At 55.4% G+C, this 18486-nt stretch overlaps 1 protein-coding gene across 1 annotated transcript; it reads right to left on the reverse strand.

Moving 5' to 3' along the window:
* Positions 1-637: 637 nt before the first annotated feature.
* CA9 (carbonic anhydrase 9) lies at positions 638-16934 on the reverse strand. Its single transcript, XM_071730375.1, has 12 exons — positions 16637-16934; positions 9800-9829; positions 8382-8552; positions 6089-6231; positions 5309-5401; positions 4975-5041; positions 4113-4270; positions 3844-3985; positions 1519-1542; positions 1327-1356; positions 1108-1201; positions 638-939 (listed from the first exon to the last, which is right to left on the reverse strand). Exons 1-12 carry the CDS (start codon positions 16743-16745, stop codon positions 876-878), a joined length of 1125 nt encoding a protein of 374 aa, XP_071586476.1. The 5' UTR covers positions 16746-16934; the 3' UTR covers positions 638-875.
* Between the last annotated feature and the right edge of the window lie 1552 nt (positions 16935-18486).

Consider the following 18486-nt stretch of genomic DNA (forward strand, 5'->3'; position numbering starts at 1 on the left):
GCACAGTGCAGCAGTGGTGGCTGTGGCTTGTGATGGGGGGCGGTACCGGCAGCTGCAGACCCCGATCGCCTGGAGGTTTCGCTCCGGCTCTGGGATGGGCTCTAGTGTTACTGCTTCGGGGTGGAGGCTGCTGAGAGGTGGAGACCTGCGGGTTCCTCCCGTCTCCCAGAGCTGGCCTTTTTCTCTTGGTTTTGGTGGGGCTGTAGAGCACCCTGGGGCTTGGCTACAGCGGCACTGGAGCCACCAAGGAAAGGTGGGAGGCAGCTGTGGATCAGGGGCTGCTCCTGCAATGGTGGAGCCAGAGGGGAGCCGGGAGGGGGGAGGGCTGGCCAGCGAGGAAGTGGTGGCTTTGCCACCTTCAGCGCTGCCTCTCTCCAGCCCTATCAAGTTGCTGCTATGTTTTTCCAACACTTTGCACAAATAAGAGGAGGAAGAAGTCCCGGAGCGATGGAGGGCAGGGCCGGCCATGTAAGGAGACCTGCACTGCTTGCTCTGGAGCACTGCCCAGGGCATGGAGGCTGATGCTGTCGCTGCTGGTTGGGAAGGGGGGTCCTTGTGCACCCCCTTTCTGCTGCAGGTCCAGCTCCATTGGTGCCCTTTCCTGCACCCCTTTGTCACACAAGGACAGCAGAAAGGGTTGGCACCATGGGAGGTTTTTATTTTGTATTTCACTTTTTTTTTTTTTTTTTTTCCTTAAATATGTTTTATACCTTTTTTTATAACAAAAGTATCCCCAGACAAACAGTCTTGTGTGGGCAGCCCATGCAGAAAGGGATGCCGGAGTGCTAGCCCTCCCTTGGCCCCGGGTGGGAGTGAGGGGAGGTGGGGTGGCAGGCAGATCCAGAGGGGCCAGGACCACCACTGGGGTAGGGGGCTCACACAGTGTTCTCGGTGGAGGCTGCCGTGTAGATGACTTTGGATTTGGTTGGAGAGTCCAGCCTGGTGGGGGAGAAAGCAGGGGAGGTATTAAAGCAGGTGGGCAGGCCCTGCTACACCATCTTGCTGCCCAGGTGACCACCCTTAGCCCCCCCCCAGCTCATGCCCCTGGCCCAAGCTACCCCCTACCTGCCCCCAGACCCCCTTCTCCTGCAGCTCCCCATCACTCACCTTGCGTTCTGGCTGCGGTGCTTGTAGATGTACAGCAGGAAGGCCAATGCAGTGATGGCGAAGAGCACCCCAAAGAGCACAGCCAGCACATCCCCTGCAAGCCAAGCAGAGGCAGGTTAGGCTGGGCATGGGGATGGTCCCCTGTGGCTGTCAGCCTAGGCCAAGGCTGGAGCAGAGGGGACACAAAGGCAGCAGCCTCAGCTAAGCACGCTTGCTTACCTGCATGAAATGAAGAGCTGGAGTGTCCTTCTGCAAGAGAGACAAAAGATGAGAGGATGAGAGCCAGCTGTGCAGATGCTAGGGCAGCCCTGTAAACCCACTGTGGCTCCCTGCTCCCCCAGCTCAGCAGATGACTGCCAAGACCCCTCTTCCCAGACAGGTACACCCCTCCAGCCACCTTCCCCTCCTTACCTGTTGTTGCTGAGCCATCACGACCTGGAAGAGAGACAGCACAGTCAACACCTCCTCAAGGTGTTTGGGGAGGGAGGTGTCAAGCCTGCAGGGCTTTGGGCTGTGCTGCCAAGGCAGGGCCGCCTGAGAGACCTTGCAGTGCCCATGGGCAGGCAGGGGAGAGCTGCCTGCCAGATCCCTAGCAGCTTGCAGAATCTTGCTGCAGGAAGCCTGTCTCTGACACCCTGCACACCATAATCACAGAATGGCTTAGGCTGGAAGAGACCTTAAGAGTCTCCGACCTCCAACCTCCCTGCCCATCTAATCTAGACAAGGCTGCTCAAGGCCTCAGCCAACCTGGCCTTGAACACTTCCAGGGACTGGGCATTCACCACTTCTCTGGGCAATGTTCCAGCAGCATTGAGAGAAGGGGGAAAAAAAGGATCCTTGAACCAAAGCCCACAAAAACGCCTTGCTGAGCCCAGACAGAACATCCCCCATTACTGCTGCCATCACCAGGCAGTGATGCCTTGGCTTCCAACCAACAGGCAGGCAGGGAGATGAGCAATGCAGCACCCCATGACTGCCCCAAACCTTTCAGGAGACCCTGGAGAGGGAGCATGGAGTGAGCCCAGCAGAAAGTGACCATGGGGACAGCTGCCTTGCAGCCTGGTGGTGAGCAGCTCCCCCAGGGAAGGCAGAGCACCCTGCAGGGGGATGTCTTGGGGCCCTACACACTGGGTAGGAGCTGTGCGGGGCAAGTATTTACCCGGTGTCACAGAGTGGCTTTTGAACAGCTGCATTATCACCTGTGCCCAGGTCGGGTATCCTGTACAGAGTGGCACTATCTGTGTGCTGTAGCCAGCCCTGCAGCTCCTGTGGAGAAATCGCTGCCTTCGCCCCAGCAGCAGAGGGTGGGAGCGGCTGCCCTGAACTGGGGGTGACTGGGGAAAGATCAACAAGCATGGGTGCAGGAGGTGTGGCTGAAAGCAAAGCCAGACATGACCTCACAGCATTCCATCACAGCAGTCCCAGGGTTAAAGCAGGCAGTTACCAGCACAGAGGTGGGAAGAAAACCCCAAAAACCTTGTATGTGTAAGGTGGGGGACTGGTAACCTGATCTGGGACTACTGGGATGGTGTCCTGGCACTCCAGGAACAAGAGCTTCACAGCTTTGTTAAAGAGAGTGGTCGGACAGAAATAGCAAAAAAGGTTAAAAAAAAAAAAAAAAAAAAAAAGTGAGCTGAGCAACTTCCCCCTTGCCTCAGCCTCTGTGTCTGGAGGTTTTGAAACAGCTTCTGCAAGAAAGTGGTAAAAGAAAGGCTTGGAGGTAAATGGAAAATACGATAAAGTATCTCACAGGTTTACCAAAGATAGAGCATGCCAGCCTAACCCGGTATCCTTCTTTGATAAGTGATATTATAGACAAAGAAAATGCAGTAGATTTTATCTCTCCTGACTTCAGTGAAGCATTTGATGTGGTGCCATGTGGAAAACTGCTAGGCAGGCTGAAGACCACAGTGATTAAAAACCTGCAGCCCTTGGTGAGGTGGCTGCAGGGAGGACAGTGAAGGGGAAGTGCCTTGCACCATGGTGTGTGGGTTACCAAGGTATTGCCCAAGGGTCCAGGGCCAAGCCTGTGTGCTGTTGCTACTAGTGACCTTCACACCATGCTGGGAAATGCCATCAAAACGGAAAAGGAACAGGATGTTGGACAGAAAAACCCCAGCGACCTCAGAAGTGATGCAGAGTGGTAGTGACACCTGAAGAGTGACAGGAATTCCTACTCATTGCTGTAAACAACCAACACAAGAAAGACCTTTGAGGGTGAGCTGACAGGCAGGCAGAGATGCCTCAGGCAGGGGACCATGTGCCTGGCCAGGATGGGCCAGGATGGGTACGTGTCCCCACTGCCAGAGCAAGCCTTCAGGAGGGGTTCCCTGCAATGCCCTTCCCACAGGATTTGGCAGTGGGGTGCTCACTGCAAGCCCGTACCCCTGGAACCCCTTCTGAATCTTGCTTTTGGGGATGAAGAAGCTAACTAGGGTGCTAGGCCTGGCCATTTGGCCTTGACCATGCATCCCCTAGTCCTGCTACTGTTATTTCTGCAAGACCAAGGACAGAAGAGTTCCTACAAATGGATCCTCCCCAGGCAGGGGTAGGAGAAGTGCAGAAATGGGGGCCAGAGCAGGACCCCACAACCCGTGCTGCCTTAAGTCACCTGCCATCCAGGGCTAGCCCAGCGAAATGCTGCAAGAGATGTGAAGCTTTGCCACCTGCCCCTCGCCCTGTCTCTGCATCCCTGCAGCTGGGTGAAGCCTGAGCACAGGCTCACACACTCCTTACCAGGAGGAATCGGCTTTTCCACAGAGAGGGTGGTCTGGAAGCTCGCCAGCACCCATCGCCCGTTCAGGCCCTGCACGGGTCGGTAATTGTTCTGCAGAGGTTCACTGTCCTCGTTCCTCAGGCTCCTTGCCAGCGTTGACATCTGGAAGGAGAAGAATGGTGTGAGCAGGGCAAGGGGCATCCAGCCTGCAGGAGCCAGGCGAGCCCCAGGGAAGCAGCAGGGATGGTGCCAGAGGCTGGGCAAGACCAAGCAGGGAGCTCTGACAGACCTGTTCACGGGAGATCAGCACGGTTTGGTTGAAGACTGTCCACTTCACGGTCTGGTAGCAGGGAGGGGTGGTCAGAGAGCCATTGTAGTGGAAGTAGAATTTCAGGTTTGCAGGCAGCAGACCCGCGATGTTGAACCCAGACACCATGACTTCCTCTCCTGGGAGAAGAAACACCATGGGAGTGAGACCAGAGCAATGCCTTGGAGGACAACAGGCAGGACCAGCATCATGCCAGAGTCCACACTGCTGCCACTGATGCACTGGAGGAAGGCTGACAGGCTGAGAGCTGGGACTGTTCAGCCTGGAGAAGGCTCCAGGGAGAACTTATAGCTGCTCTACAGCACCTGCAGGGGCTACAGGAAAGTGAGAGAGGGACTTTTTGAAATGACATGGAATGATAGGATGAGGGGTAATGGCTTTAAATTGGATAAGGGTAGATTTATATTAGATATTAGGAAAAAAACTTAAAGTGAGGGTGGTGAGACACTGGCACACAGTGTCTGGCTGCCCAGAGAAGCTGTGGCTGCCCCGTCCCTGGATGTGTTCAAGGCCAGGTTGGATGGGGCTTGGAGTAACCTGGTTTAGTGAAGGTGTCCCTGCCCATGGCAGGGGGGTTGGAACTAGAAGATCTTTAAAGGCCCTTCCAACCCAAACCATTCTGTGGTTCTGTCAAAGAGCAGTGGGTTTGCCTTAAGGCAGGAAAAGCACATGTTAGCAGAGGACATCTTGGAGAGCTGTTTCTGTACAAGCTGTGCAATGGTCCCTTTCTCACAAACATACAGCAAACACCTGCTGCAGCCTCTCTATGCCATGCTGTGGGTTTTCCTGCTGGGGTGCAGCCCCTGAGACAAGTATGACTTACCTTCTGCTTCGATTTCATTCAAATGTTCAAATATTTCCTGATAGTATGGGTTCTCCCTTGGTCCAACCTGCAACACAGAGATCCCACATCAATGACAAGTACAAGGGGACAGAGACTGGCCAGTGCCAGCAGGCAGGTACCACTCCCCTTGAGAAGGACCCTTTCCTTGTGACCCCCTTCTCCTACCAAGGCTACTCTGCCCTGTGGGCTGCCCTCTCTCTCTCTCCTCTTCTTCCCAGGAGCATTTGCAGCTTTGCCAATCCCCCAGACTGTGTCTAACTGCCCACCACAGTCCCACCCTCCCCTTACTCCTACCCTGATCTATGGGACTCACCTCCAGGAAGGCTCCCAGTACAGCCAGGCCATCTGGCTGGACCATTGCCTTCTGGAAGCTCTCATACTTGGTGTTGTAGTGGACCACGTGGATCTGGAAATGAAAGAGCACAATCACAGTGCAGGAAGGGCAGCCCAGGGAGGTGCTCATTGCCACAGGGCTCCAGCTTGCCAGAGCACAGGGTGGGAGAGCACCCTTCCTTGGAGGGGAATATGCTGGTGGGACTGAGAAAATGTGCAAAGCTGCAAGCACGAAGTTCTGCCCTGCAGGAGCTTCCCCTGTCAAGGAGAGCAAACCAGTGCTCTGCCCTTGATACCAGGGACTTGTACTGAAGAGCTGCGCTCAGCTTGAGGACAGCAGCTAGAGAAGGAGGGATAAAACCTGATGAGAGCTGGCCATGCAGGAAGCCAGTGTGTACAGAGTAAACAGCCCCTGCAGCTCCCAAAGCAGGCTGCTCAGAGCCACCTGGGGAGCTGGATCTCCCAGCCTGGGAACCACCACAGCTCCTGGTCCATCAGCCCAGGACCAGGCTGCAACACTCAGAGGTAGCCAGCCCCTGCCTGCCTGCCTGCAGGGAGAGGGGGGTGGTCTCTGCACCCCAGGCTGCAGTGTGGCTCAGCCCCAACACTGAAGTCTGCAGGCTTGGCCTGGGGGGCAGGGATCCTGGCCAGGGGTTACAGCATTCATCCATGCCATGGGTTAGGAGCAAGCACTCCAGCACCTTCCCTACCCAGCACCAGGAAATGAGAAGATGCAAAGACCACCAGGAGGGCTCCTCACCTCGGCAGCAAAGCGGTGGCCACTGATGGTGTGCTCTGAGCCAGGTCCCATCAAGGACCCCCAGTGCAGGTGCAGCTGCACAGCTCGGTACTGCTGGGCATAGCCACCAGTGATGGCCAGGGACTCAGGCAGCTCGAGGACAACTGCAGAGGCAGAAGGAAGAGGCTGGTGAGTAAAACACAAAGCCCATCCCATCCCGCAGGTATGCAGACGAGATGTCTCAAGGGAAGAAGTCACCCCGGGCTTGTGGAAATCAGTCACAACAAACAAACTTGCTTTCCAGCTTTCATGAGGCTATGGGCAAGTCAATACCCAGAGCTGTGCTACTGTGGCAGGGTTCAACTTTTGACTTCAGGTTGTATTTACTGGGGTGTTCTGCATCAGCTTCAAAAATAGCTGCTATGAAAATGATGGGAAGTGAAGAGCCCCTCCGCAGTGACCCTCAGGGGCCAGCTCCAAGCCAAACATTATCCAACAATTTATTCAGTAAGTGAGACTAATATAAAGAGACCATGGACAAAATTCAAGGAAAAAAGATACTGGCAGAGTGGTGACTACTTATGAGAGCAGGGCAATTGAACAGAGAGAGCTGCAGTGCTTGGTGAGCTGGGACCTTTCAAATAAAGCATCCAGCAAGTGTATGACAGCATTGAAGTTTGCAGCATGGAAGTGTAAAATCTTTTGAAAGCACTTAAGAGCTAAAATTGTGCCTCTTTGGATGTTGTAAACACATATGTGGTTTTGTCTTTTACTTTAATATGGTTTAGCCTTGAACTCATGCAGCAGTGTGGCAAATCTAAAAGCTGAGTTACTTGGACACTTGGCAAAAACTAAAAGGAGCATCTCTAGGCCCTAAGAAAGGCTGTCCTATCCTTCTGAGCGGTTTTTTCTTCCTCCTGTTTTATAGATGAAGGGTCCCTCATCCACATCTGGGACCTAGGGCTCAGATTCAGGATCAACCACGTAACAGGGCTGCAATGAGTCATTTGTCCTCTCCTGTGTTCGGTGCCACTGGGTTCAGAGATAGAAAACTCAAACACAGGAAATAGGAGACTGCTCCCTCCCTGTCAGTTTATCTGCTTTCACATTTCTTTTGTATATCTAAGTCATTACTTTCCTTTTACTAGCTACCTGTGTCATTTTCAAGCCCTTGGAAAAAAGCCTGTACAGTGTATACACTTTGTAAGACAAAAAGGAGTAACTGTGCAAATATCTTACTGGACTTGCAACATTTTATTTATTTATGGCTTTTCATAAAATAGGCAGGTATTGCCATAATAATAATCATAATAATAATAGTAATAAGGCATCTTGTAAGCATGTGAGAGACTATCTCCTACCCGCACCCCAACGAAAATGCTCTGACTGCTTTTCTAAACACCAACCAACACCAAATGCCAGGGTGTCTAAAATAGCAACTACAGAGCTCAACTAGTTTAACTCTGCAGGCATGCAAGGGCAGGGGGCCATAGTATAAAGCTCTGAGCATGCACCATACAGCTGATCTGACCATGCACAGCAAGTCTGACCTGTTGAGTTTGCTTGTACATAGGTCAGGTCCATCTCACCAGCTGCCAGGGCAAAGAAGTGCCTTATCACACTGCCAGTGCCTTTAAATCTTTTTCTCTGCCACCTTTTCTTCACTCAGAGACTAGCAGATATCAGCATGCATAAAACACCCTGCTTGCTCCCAGAAAAAGCTGGTAGCAACCAGGACCCACCATGCCCTGCTGCGGCATGGGAGTAGGATGGGGATATGAATAAGCTGTGTGTCCTGACTTTCCAAAAAACATTCTAAAATTGGAGAAGGGAAACAAAAGACCTATGAAAATATCTTAAGAACTTGAGATGGCATCCTAAAGCACAGACTTAAAGAAGTTGGTCAGTGTTGTGTGCTGGGGGACCTTACCTTAAGGTTAAGTCTCATCAAAGACTGACTAGTCCTTTGAAAGTGAATGCAGAAGATGAACCAGTGGCTGAGAACCTGCATCAGAAATACCAGGGACTCATTTCTAAGAGAAATACAGGTTTTGACAAATTCCTTGAACCAGGTCCCTAAGGCAGAGTGGTGAGTTGTCCATCTCCTGGGTTTTTTTCCCCTCCAGCCAGGAAACTGTATGGACTTCTAAAAAGGCTCAACAGCCTGATGCTCTGCTTTTGGCCCTGAAGGCAACATGACTGCAGCCTGCAAGAGAATCTCCTTCCCAGAGCCCAGATGGAGGGCATCAGAGAAGCACACTCATGCCAGGAGAGGCCAAGCAAGCTCTGCTTGTGCTCCAGCCTCTGCACCCACCTGTGTGCCCATTGTTGCTCAGCTTGAGCTTCTGGTTGGCAGGCAGGCTGTAGCCAGAGAGCTGTATTGGCCGCAGATGGGGGCTGAAGATGGTCTTGGCCACATCGATGTTGATGGGTGACTGCGAGGTCCTGGCACAGTCTGGGTAAACCACACCCCAGTGCTCCACATCTGGGTCAGGAAGGGAAGGAGAGTGTGTCAGTGAGATTCCTCCCTCCCCAGGCAAGGAGCCCACCAGAAAGGAGGTTTGGTGAGTGGTGGCCAAGAGGACAGGAACTGGCCAGGGAATAAGCCACGCATGTAGGGTTAGTTTCCATCAAGTTAGCTTGGGAGCAGCTCAGTGCCACCATGTGACTGCACACAGCTGTACCAGGAAAGGTCTTGGGGCATGGTGAGCTGCCAGGGAAGTCTATTTTTGGGGTGTTTGGGAAGAGCGCAAGAAGATCATTTACAAGTGGACTTGGCAAGCTGAGGAACTGCTGCTCTGCAGCTCATCACACACTCGCTGCCTTGCACAGCCTGGCCTCTGGCAGGTACCAACCCACCACTCTGCCTGCTCGGCGAGTGAGGTACCACAGTGCTGCTGGGATCACTCAAGCCCACAGCCACACGCTCTGAAGGGTTCCTGGCTGTTAACTGCACCAGCACAGCCCTGCCAAGGACCAGCTCATATGGCTGGGGTGGCTCCTTGGGCTGCCACCTCTCCCCAGTGCCACCAAAAGCCTCCCCTGGCAGGTACCCTGCAGGTACTGCTTCTAACATGCCTTGTGTCAGTGCAAGCCTCAGCTCACTCTCAAGCCCCCCTCAGGACCCCTGTAAAGATGGAGATAGGAGTTAGCAGGTCCAAGCCAGCCCCTGGTCCGGTGATGATGCTTTGCCCTGGCTCACCACTGTGGTGGGAAGGGCTGCTTTTGCACTAGTGCTGCAGCAGTGTCATCATGGGTGGGTGGCCTTAGAGAAGCCCCCTAAGCTATGACGGGAGACCAGGGGCAGCCAGGATGGGGAGGAAGGATGGCATAGAACAGATATAAGGACACAAGCTGATCTCTGGGAAGGTCAAAGTTCCAGCCCTGGCTGCAAGTCCAGCCTGGAGAGCCAACCCTGCTTCCCCACTTGGCATAGGATCAGAGGAGCTTCTGTTCAGGGAGCTCCCTGCTCCAAGGGGACTCCCACACCCCCAAGGGGCTGGGGAAACCCTCAGTGGAGCTGATGCTTCCTGCTCAAATCAGAGCACTCCCAAGGTGCTTCAGCCCATCGGTGCTGGGGGTTTGGTCAACCCTGAGGCAGCAGGTCAGGCAGGAGGGAAGGGTGAGCGGTGGAGTGTGCACAGAAGCCCTGTAATCATTAACCACAGCTGGCTCAGGCCCAGGGTCTGCTGGGTGGTAGGAAAAAAGCAGGAGTAACTGCGGGGTATTTACCTTCATAGCTCCAGTGACTGTGGCCAGGACCTTGAAAAAAGAGAAAGAAACCACATGAATGGAAGGGAAAGGTTGGCAGCAAACACATCTCTTCTAGGCAGCACTCCCAGCCCCAGCAGCAAGTCTCTGGGATCCCACCATCTTCAATCTCCCCCCTCTAGCCCCCCCACCTTCATTTTCCCACTCTTCCCCCTGCCCCAAAGAGGGTGATGCTCCTGGAGGGCACTGTCTCCTCCAAGCAGGACCAAGGCTCCTGCAATTGTTTGCTAGAAGGAAAACCCCAGGGCTTGACGCTTTGTTATCATCCTTATAATGGAAAAATGAGACATTGGCTTCCGTCACTGAGCAGCTGTACCTGTACTCTTGCAGCTACACCAAAGCAGCCATCACCTCCCATTGTCCCAAGACAAAGCACTTAAAGAGGCAAATCTGCTGTTTCCCTGCTCCGGGCTCTGTAGGCAAGATCAGCTGGGAAGCAGCTGTCCTGGTGTCACTCCTGCAATTCTGAAAGTCCTGGAAGGGGTGTGGGAAGAGCAGCTCCCACACCAGGAGGAGTTTGAGCAAGTGAGCTGCATGGCACAGATCAGACACCCTTCTGCTGACAGGGAAAGCAGCCCTGGGACTCACAGGAGGGGAACAAAATGAGCATCAGAGCCTTGTTTTCCTCATCAGCAAATGCCCCCAACAAGGGGGCAGACTGCCACAGGAAAATGTGCCATACCAAACACCCAGCTGCTGTCCTGGCAGACCCTTGCCCCCACTCACCCAGCCACACCAATTCTCGTGCAGAACTGCATAAAGGTCCTACCATTTACAAGTCCTTTCCCTAGGAAAGGCAGCAGGGAGGATGGGGGAGCCTGTGCCAGGACACCTGCACGTCCTGTGTCACCCACAGGGCACATTGTGGCCTTGGCAGGGCACGATGTGCCCTGAGCCTCCCATGGCTGGCAGTGTCCTCAGTGTGCAGATCCAGAGGGAGCAAAGCCCTGATGGGGCGGGTTCTGAGGGTGTGACAGTGCTCCACACAGCAGCCTTTGCACCAGCACTCTTCTCCAGAGCTGCCAGCAAAGCCCAGTCTCCTGGCAAGTTGTTGGACCTGGCTTTAGAGGTACCCCAGAACCTCTTTTCAGATGTCCCCAGCCAAACACCTTGGCTGTCAGCAGCCCTTCTGCATGCAACCAGCTCCACGCAAAGGGATGTCAAGCAGAGAAACACGTCCCATAGGGATTATTCCCCTGCCTGGACTAGCACAACAGGTAATTCATGGTCTCATCCTCCAACTTATCCTTCCCAGCACATTCGTCATTGCAGACAGGCTGTTGGCACATCCCAGCCCTTGAGGGCAGGAGCAGAGAGTGCCAGATTCGGACCAGCTTGGAGCTAAGGGCTATACGCAGCAAAGGACCACTTCCAGTTATCTCCCCAGGGTGCAAGGTCACAGGTTATAGTCCAGTCCTGTCCAACCCTCTGTCCCTTGGTGGGGCCAAACAACTTCCAGCCTGGCCAGGACACAGGAGGAGCTCAGATGGTGGCTGCTCTGGTCCCCATCCCTACTGCTGACAAGAGCGATCGACAGCCACTTGCTATTAATAGAGCAGATTCCAGCTCAGGAGTGAGAAAGGAAGAGGCACATTTTCCCAGGCCCACATGTCCTATGAAAGGCCCCAAGCCCAGCAGGATCCTGCCCTCCCCTAAGCAAAAAATCCAGGCGTGGGTGCTGCTGGGAGCCTTTGGTGCAGCTGCTGCCCTGGAGAGCTGATGGCCACAGCAAAACTGGGCTGGAAAAGGCTGGAGGGTGCTCAGAGGCACCAGAGTTGCAGATGGGAACAACCCTCAGGGTTTCCTCCAGCATCACCAGTGACTCATCCCTGCAGTGCTTCTGATGCTCAGGACTGACACTCCAGAGTCACTTGCTCAGGCACGGGGTACTCCCAAACTCATACAAGGAAGGGGAGCATTCAGAGGGCTGGGCAAGCCACAGCCAGCTGGTTGCATCAGGCAGGAACATGTGAGCCCTGGGACTGGCTGCAGTGCCTTCTCTGTGCCCACTTGCATGGCACTACCCTGGGATGCACCCAGCCAAGGTTCATCCTGCTGCCTTGCTCACACAAGTTACCTGCTCCTCGAACTCTTATTATGCACCAAAATCCAAGGTACATTAACCTTCCCCTCAAAACATTCCATGTCTTTCCCCACCCTGTCCTCACTCTCCTGCCCCACCTGGGGCAGGTTGTGTGGCTTGGGGACAGCCCTGGCACAGGTAAGGCACAGCAGCCCCAGGCTGGGAACATGGTGCCTTGGTTTTCTGCACATGCCTCAACAGGCACAGCCTGCCACAGCACCCCACTTTCTGCTCCCCTCCAGGGACTTTGCCTTGACACAAAGCAACTCAAACATCACATCACAGATTGAGCAACAGTACCGTGCTGGCACCGGCCATGCTGCGTCAGCATCATGCCACCCATCCCAGGCTCCCACATCCCCCTGAGCCCATGTGTCCCCACAGCCAAACAGGCTCCAGACCCTCCTCACAGCTCAAATCAGGAGCTTTGAACACCCTGCAGATTGCAGCTGCGCCCAGGAGTCCAGACTGCAGCTGTTCCATCCCAATGCCACACTCTTAGGGATGTCCAAGTGTCAGAGCCAGGAGGATGCATGAGCACTTATCCAGACACTGAAGCCACCTGAGTGTTTCCACATCCTGTGGATCTGGGTGCAGCTTTGGTGCAGCCAAGACACCCACTCAGGGAGCTGTGAGGGCTTGGGCTACCTCAGCACAAGTACCAAGCCCTGCAAGAGAGCACCAAGGTGAGCCCTGACTGGGTGCTGGGTTGGGTTCTCTGCATCTGTCCTGTGCCCAGCGTGGCTCGGAGGAGCCCTGTAACATTTCAGTCCCTTCCACATGGGGGCATTCACAATCTGGCAGCTCTGTGCCATGAACATTAACCCACTGCCCTGCCCAAACGTTGATTTGCATAATTCCAGCCTGCCTCCCACGCTACCCACCAGAGCACGTCTTCTCCCTCGGAAAGGATTCCAGGTCTCCTTTCTGCTGAACTGCTACCTCTCACCACAACAGACGTGGCTGTACTTTGGCAGTGGGTGCTGCAGCTCCTTACACACCCTGCCCTACCTCTGAGCACCCACAGCCCTGGCAATGCACTCCCAAAAATGGGGAGGGGAGGGAGACGGGGGAGAAGGTGGCAAACAACCTTACCACTTCAATGAGAACACTGGGAGATAACCCAGAAGAAGAGGACTCCTTGCAGGGGTCCCAGCAGGAAAATATAGTTGAATACCAACAGAAGCTGCCTTGCAGGCAGAGAAAGCCTCTGTGATCAGCCACACAGAGCCCCTCCAGTCCAGCCGAGCACTAAATGCCACCACGCTCCCCCCCCCCCCCCAGCACACAAGTCTCCCTTTTTCACTTGTTCCCATCTTTCCCACTTTCTCCCCTCCTTGCTTGCTCCTTCTCAGCCCTCCCATTTTAGGATACTGGGGCTGCCGTAAGCGTCAGCTCCCTTCCCTCCTTGACATCCAACACCATCCAACAACACTTTCCTGCCGAGTTCAGGCAGGCGCTGCCATTACCACCGTGCTGCTCGGCATGTCCTGCAGCCTGGGAGGAAGGGTAGGAGCAGCTTTTGGCACTGTGAAGAGCCAGCACAACTGTGAGCTGCTGCTGATCCCACTTAGGAAAGGCACCAGTGGAGAGGGCTGCTCCCAGGAGACCTCCCCACAGGGACATTGGGACAGACCACGCACCCAAGGGACTCAGGATCACTTGCACAGAGCAAGAGGTACCCCTCTGCAGAGAAAGGCAGTAAGGGGGGAAAACAGAGGGTTTGCCCTATATGTCTGCCACCCTCTGTCCTCAGCATTTCAAATTTTTGGAGGTAAACAGCCTGAAGTTGCTGCGGGGCACCTAACAACATTGAAATGAGTGTACTGCTCAAGGTGTGGATGCTGCCTGGCAGCAAAGCAGCAGTGCTGCCAGCTCGCCTTGATCTCCAGCAGAAGTTCTGTGGCTTGTGTGTGGCAGGCAGGGCAGTGGGCTCACTTCTAGCTTGGATATCCTGCTCCCTTGCTGGATCTTGCCAAAGCCTCCTCTCCCCACTAGGACCCAGTCCTGGTCCAGAACAGGGTCAAAGCCCTGTGGGACGAGGCTATTTCACAGGGGATGCCAGGGCAGGACCACCAGGTCCTCGAGGAAGAAGCCCCTGTCTGCAGATCAACCCCAGGCTGTGGGGGAGGCATGGTCCTAAGAAGAAGGAAAGCAGGGTGTTATTCCTGATGCTTAGTGAGCCAGGAGGTACCAGGACACATTTGAGAATGCATGTCTCAAAGCAGGGACCACAGCAGCCAGGTCCCAGCCTACAAAACACATTGCAGCACCGTGTCCCTTGAAAGCAGTAACACAATTACTGTACCACTGCTGTGCTCACACTGCCCCCAGCCAGCTCCCCAGGCCACTCTCTGGCAAGCATCAGACAGGCATGGGGTCTGGGCAGCAGGACACACAACCCAGCACCCTTCTCCAGAGCCCCATGGACAGCCTCTCTACGGGAGGGCTGCACCATCCCAGCCCTACCCCTGCCCGCACACCCTGCGTTTCTCCATCCGGACACACACACTGTGCACCACCCATGGCCTTTCAGCCCAGGACACCACCCTATGCACTGCCCATGCAAGTGCTGATCCTTCCCAAATCCAACTTCACTAAAGCCCCTTTGTGTTTACAAACTCTGACCCACTGCAAGCCTTTGGGATCAGCCTTTAATCTGCCACAGGCAGCACAGGTCTCCACAGGGATTGTTCTTTGTGCCCCTGGGGGAGGGCTACTTAGGCTGTGGAGCCCAAGGCTGGGCCAGCTTAGCCCTGGAGAGCCAAGGGTTTGGGTGGAGGAAAGCACAGGGCAGGCTTCACTCCTGGGCACACTTCTGCACACTGTGAAGATAACTGCCCCAGCAAGTGCATGGGGAAAAAGGAAACCATTGCAGAGCATAGTACAGAAAGGGCTGTCCCAGCAAAAGGGATAAGAATGGGGAAACCCCAGAGATCAGTGTTTGGAGCTGGAGATGAGTAAGGGGTATTAAGCAAGAGAGATGGGCACTAGGGAATAAGCAAGAAGACACAGAGGCAGAAGAGAGGAAACAGGCTGCAGTGGGAAAGGGAGTTACTGCTTCTTTACATGTAACACAGGACTCATATATATTTGCCTCTCTGGGCAAACCAGAGGTTCCTCAAAGAGCAAAGCTAAGGTGAACCCCCTCCAGCTTGTTCTGAGTGCCCGGGGCTGGGAAGCCATCAGCCCTACCTCCCACAAAAGCTTCGAGGAAGAGGGAGCCAGCACATCACACAGCTTCCAGCACCTGGCAGGAGCCATGGTGTGTCCCAGTCTGTCCCAGTCTCCCCCACACTGTGCCCAGCAGCTTGCTGCCAGCCCACCACAGGGGCATGCTCAGCACTCGATACCCTCCTACCCTGTGTCCTGGGTTACTTCATTTCTGTGGCAAGGATCACCTGCATCTCCATCTCTGTGCAGTTCTCAGCCTGGCAAGAGTGAGAGATGAGATTCGTTGCAATAACAAAAGCAGCTCCTGGCATCAAAAAATTGGTTGGTGGCACAGGCCAAGGCAACTCCTTACCCAAGGCAAAACCACAGACACACGATGACGCTGAGCCTGAGAAACAAATCCATGGACAAAGCTGGGATGAGAATCATAGCCACCGATGGGAATGTCCCAGTGCAGAGCTCAGCCTCACACGAGCGAACGGATGGCACTGCCCCAAAATCTTTGCTGAGCACTGGCAGAGCCACCATGCCCAGTCAGGAAAACGACCAAGATCAAAGGCCCGGGTCTTTTTGCCTCAAAACAGTGACCCTGAAATCTGAAAGCCCCCAGAGTCCATCCGGATGGGTCTCGGGCTGGAGGGGTGGGGGGTCACGCAACACCCCCCAGCCCTCAGCTCAGGCACGTTCCCTATTCCTTCTTCAGCCATGGGGCAGACCCCCACCAACTCCACCGCAGGGATGGACCCTGTCCTTGCTCGGCTGTGAGGGGACAATCTGGATGGAGGGTCATACACCGGACCCAGCTGGGGAGAGGCCATGCTGCAGGACAAAGGGGACCGGCAGCCGTCCCACCGTGCCGGGGTATGGAGCTGGACCCATGCGATCCCATCAAGGTGCTGCTTGCTGCACAGCCCTGCCTTCCCCAAATATCAGCCACTGTGAGACCCCTGTGCTGATGCGAAAGGGATTTAGTGAGGGAAAAGGGCTGCACGCAAGGCAGGGGCCCCCAGCCCCTGGGCAGGGGTCGGGCTGCACAGGAGTTGGCGGGAGCAGGGACAAAGGCGGGAACGTGCTGGGGGGGAGCAGCTCCCGCAGCTGGGCAGTGCTGGGGGGGCACAGCTCCGAAGGAGCACCCCACACTGGGGCACACCGATGCCTCTAACAAGGGTGCATCCGAGAGGTACAGCAGCCTCTCCAAATCATGCAAGGGGAGAGTTCCCCCGTATTCGGGACACCCCCAAATCATTAGGCATCCCAAATACAACCGGGGTGCCCCGTGCATCAAGGATCCTCAGCCCAGAAAAGGGGGAACGCCACAAAACAGGACACCCCATCCATCAAGGACCCTATGCATAAAGTACCCCAAACTCAGTATTGGGGTGCTCCAGGCATCAGGGTGCTCCGGCACCAGCGACCCCACACCCAGCACCACGGATGTCCCGCGCATCCGTGTGCCCCCCACATCGGACACCCCAAACCCCGCAGCAGGGCTGCCCCACGCCTCGGGGCGCCCCGCGGACGAGGGGAACCCCCAAGCTCACCTTGCTCCGAGGAGTGAGGGGGATCTTGGCCGACGTGCTCGCTGCCGGCACCGGCCCGGCCCAAGACGGCCAGGAGCAGGAGGGAGACCCGCAGCGCGGAGCGGCTCATCTCAGGCAAGTGCGCGGGTGCGGGACGGCCGGCGGCGGCTTCTTGCCTGCCCGCCCGGCCGCGCGTACGTGAGAGCGGGCGGGGAGGAGGCGGCGGCTCTGACTCACGTCGCCGTTACCTTTTATAGAGGCTGGAGGCAAAGTCTGCCGCCGCCCGGCCCGGTCCAGCCCGGACAGGTGAGCTGGCCGTAGCGGGACTCGAACCTGCGATACACCCTCAGGGGCCGCCCCCAACCCACCACCACCCCCCCTCTTGCACGTGCCGCGGGAACCTGAGGGGAGGGGCGGGGGTGGGAGAGGGGAAGAGGTGGGAAAGGGGAGTCCCGTCGGCTCCTCGGACCCCTCAGCCATGGGTGTTCCCTCGCCTCAGGGTTGGGTCAGACCCCTCATCCATGGGTGTTCCCTCTTCTCAGAACTGGGTCAGACCCCTCAGCTATGGGTGGGTGTCCCCTTTCTTGAGAGATGGGTCAGACACCCCACCCATGGGTGTCCCCTCTCCTGAGTGTACGGGTTGGGAACCTTCAATCATGGGTGTGCCCTCTCTCCAGTGATGGGTGAGGGACCCATCAGCAGTGGATGTCACCTCTCAGAGGTGAGGTGACAGACCCTTCAGGCATGGGTGTCCCCCCTTTCCAGTGATGGGTGAGGGACCCATCAGTAGTGGGTGTGTCTTCTCAGTGTTGACATCAGGACATCTCAGCCATGGGTGTCCTCTCAGCAACAGGTGAAGGATCTCTTCTCAGTAAGGGGCAAAGGACCCCTCAGCAGTGGGTTTCCCTTTTTCTCAATGACGTACACTTAAGGAAAACATTCCTTTCTATGGAGGCTAGAGGATGACACAACTCCACTCTGGGCAGGAGTCTTGTCTTTTTGGTGCTTCTCAGAGGTGACAGGAAGCCCCCCTGTAATCCTGAGGGAACAGTTTGTGACCTGCTGAGCCATTTGGATCCTCACAAGTCTATGGCACCAGATGGGATCCACCCCAGGGTGACGAGGGGGCTGGTGAAAGAGCTCACCAAGCCTCTCTCCATTATTTACCAACAGTCCTGGCTCACTGGAGAGGTCACAGATGACTGGAAGTTGGAGAATGTCACACCAATACAAAAAAGGGACAAAAGGAGGACCCAAGAAACTCCAGGCCTGTCAGCCTGACCTCAGTGCCTGGCAGGATTATGGAGCAGATCATCCGGGGGGCAATCACACAGCACCTACAGGATGGACATGGGATCAGACCCAGCCAGCATGGGGTTAGGAAGGGCAGGTCCTATCTGACCAACCTCATCTCCTTTTATCACCAGGTGACTGCCTGGTGGATGAGGTAAAAGCTGTGGATGGAGTCCACCTGGACTTCAGCACAGCCTTTGACACCATCTCCCACAGCATTCTCCTGGAAAAGCTGTCAGCCCAGGGCTCAGACAGGAGCACTCTGTGCTGGGTTAGGAACTGCTGGAGGCCCCCAGAGAGTGGTGCTGAACGGTGCTGATCCAGTTGGTGGCCGCTCACCAGTGGTGTTCCCCAGGGATCAGTGTTGGGCCCAGTTCTGTTTAATACCTTCATTGGTGATTTAGATGAGGAGACTGAGTCCACAATTAGCAAATTCTCAGATGACACTAAGCTGGGGGGGAGTGTGGATCAGCTGGAAGGCAGGAGGGCTCTGCAGAGGGACCTGGACAGACTGGAGAGTTGGGCTGATTCCAATGGGATGAGGTTCAACATGGCCAAGTGCCGGGTCCTGCACTTTG

This window comes from Heliangelus exortis, chromosome Z (assembly GCF_036169615.1).
Source record: "Heliangelus exortis chromosome Z, bHelExo1.hap1, whole genome shotgun sequence".
Lineage (NCBI taxonomy): Eukaryota > Metazoa > Chordata > Aves > Apodiformes > Trochilidae > Heliangelus > Heliangelus exortis.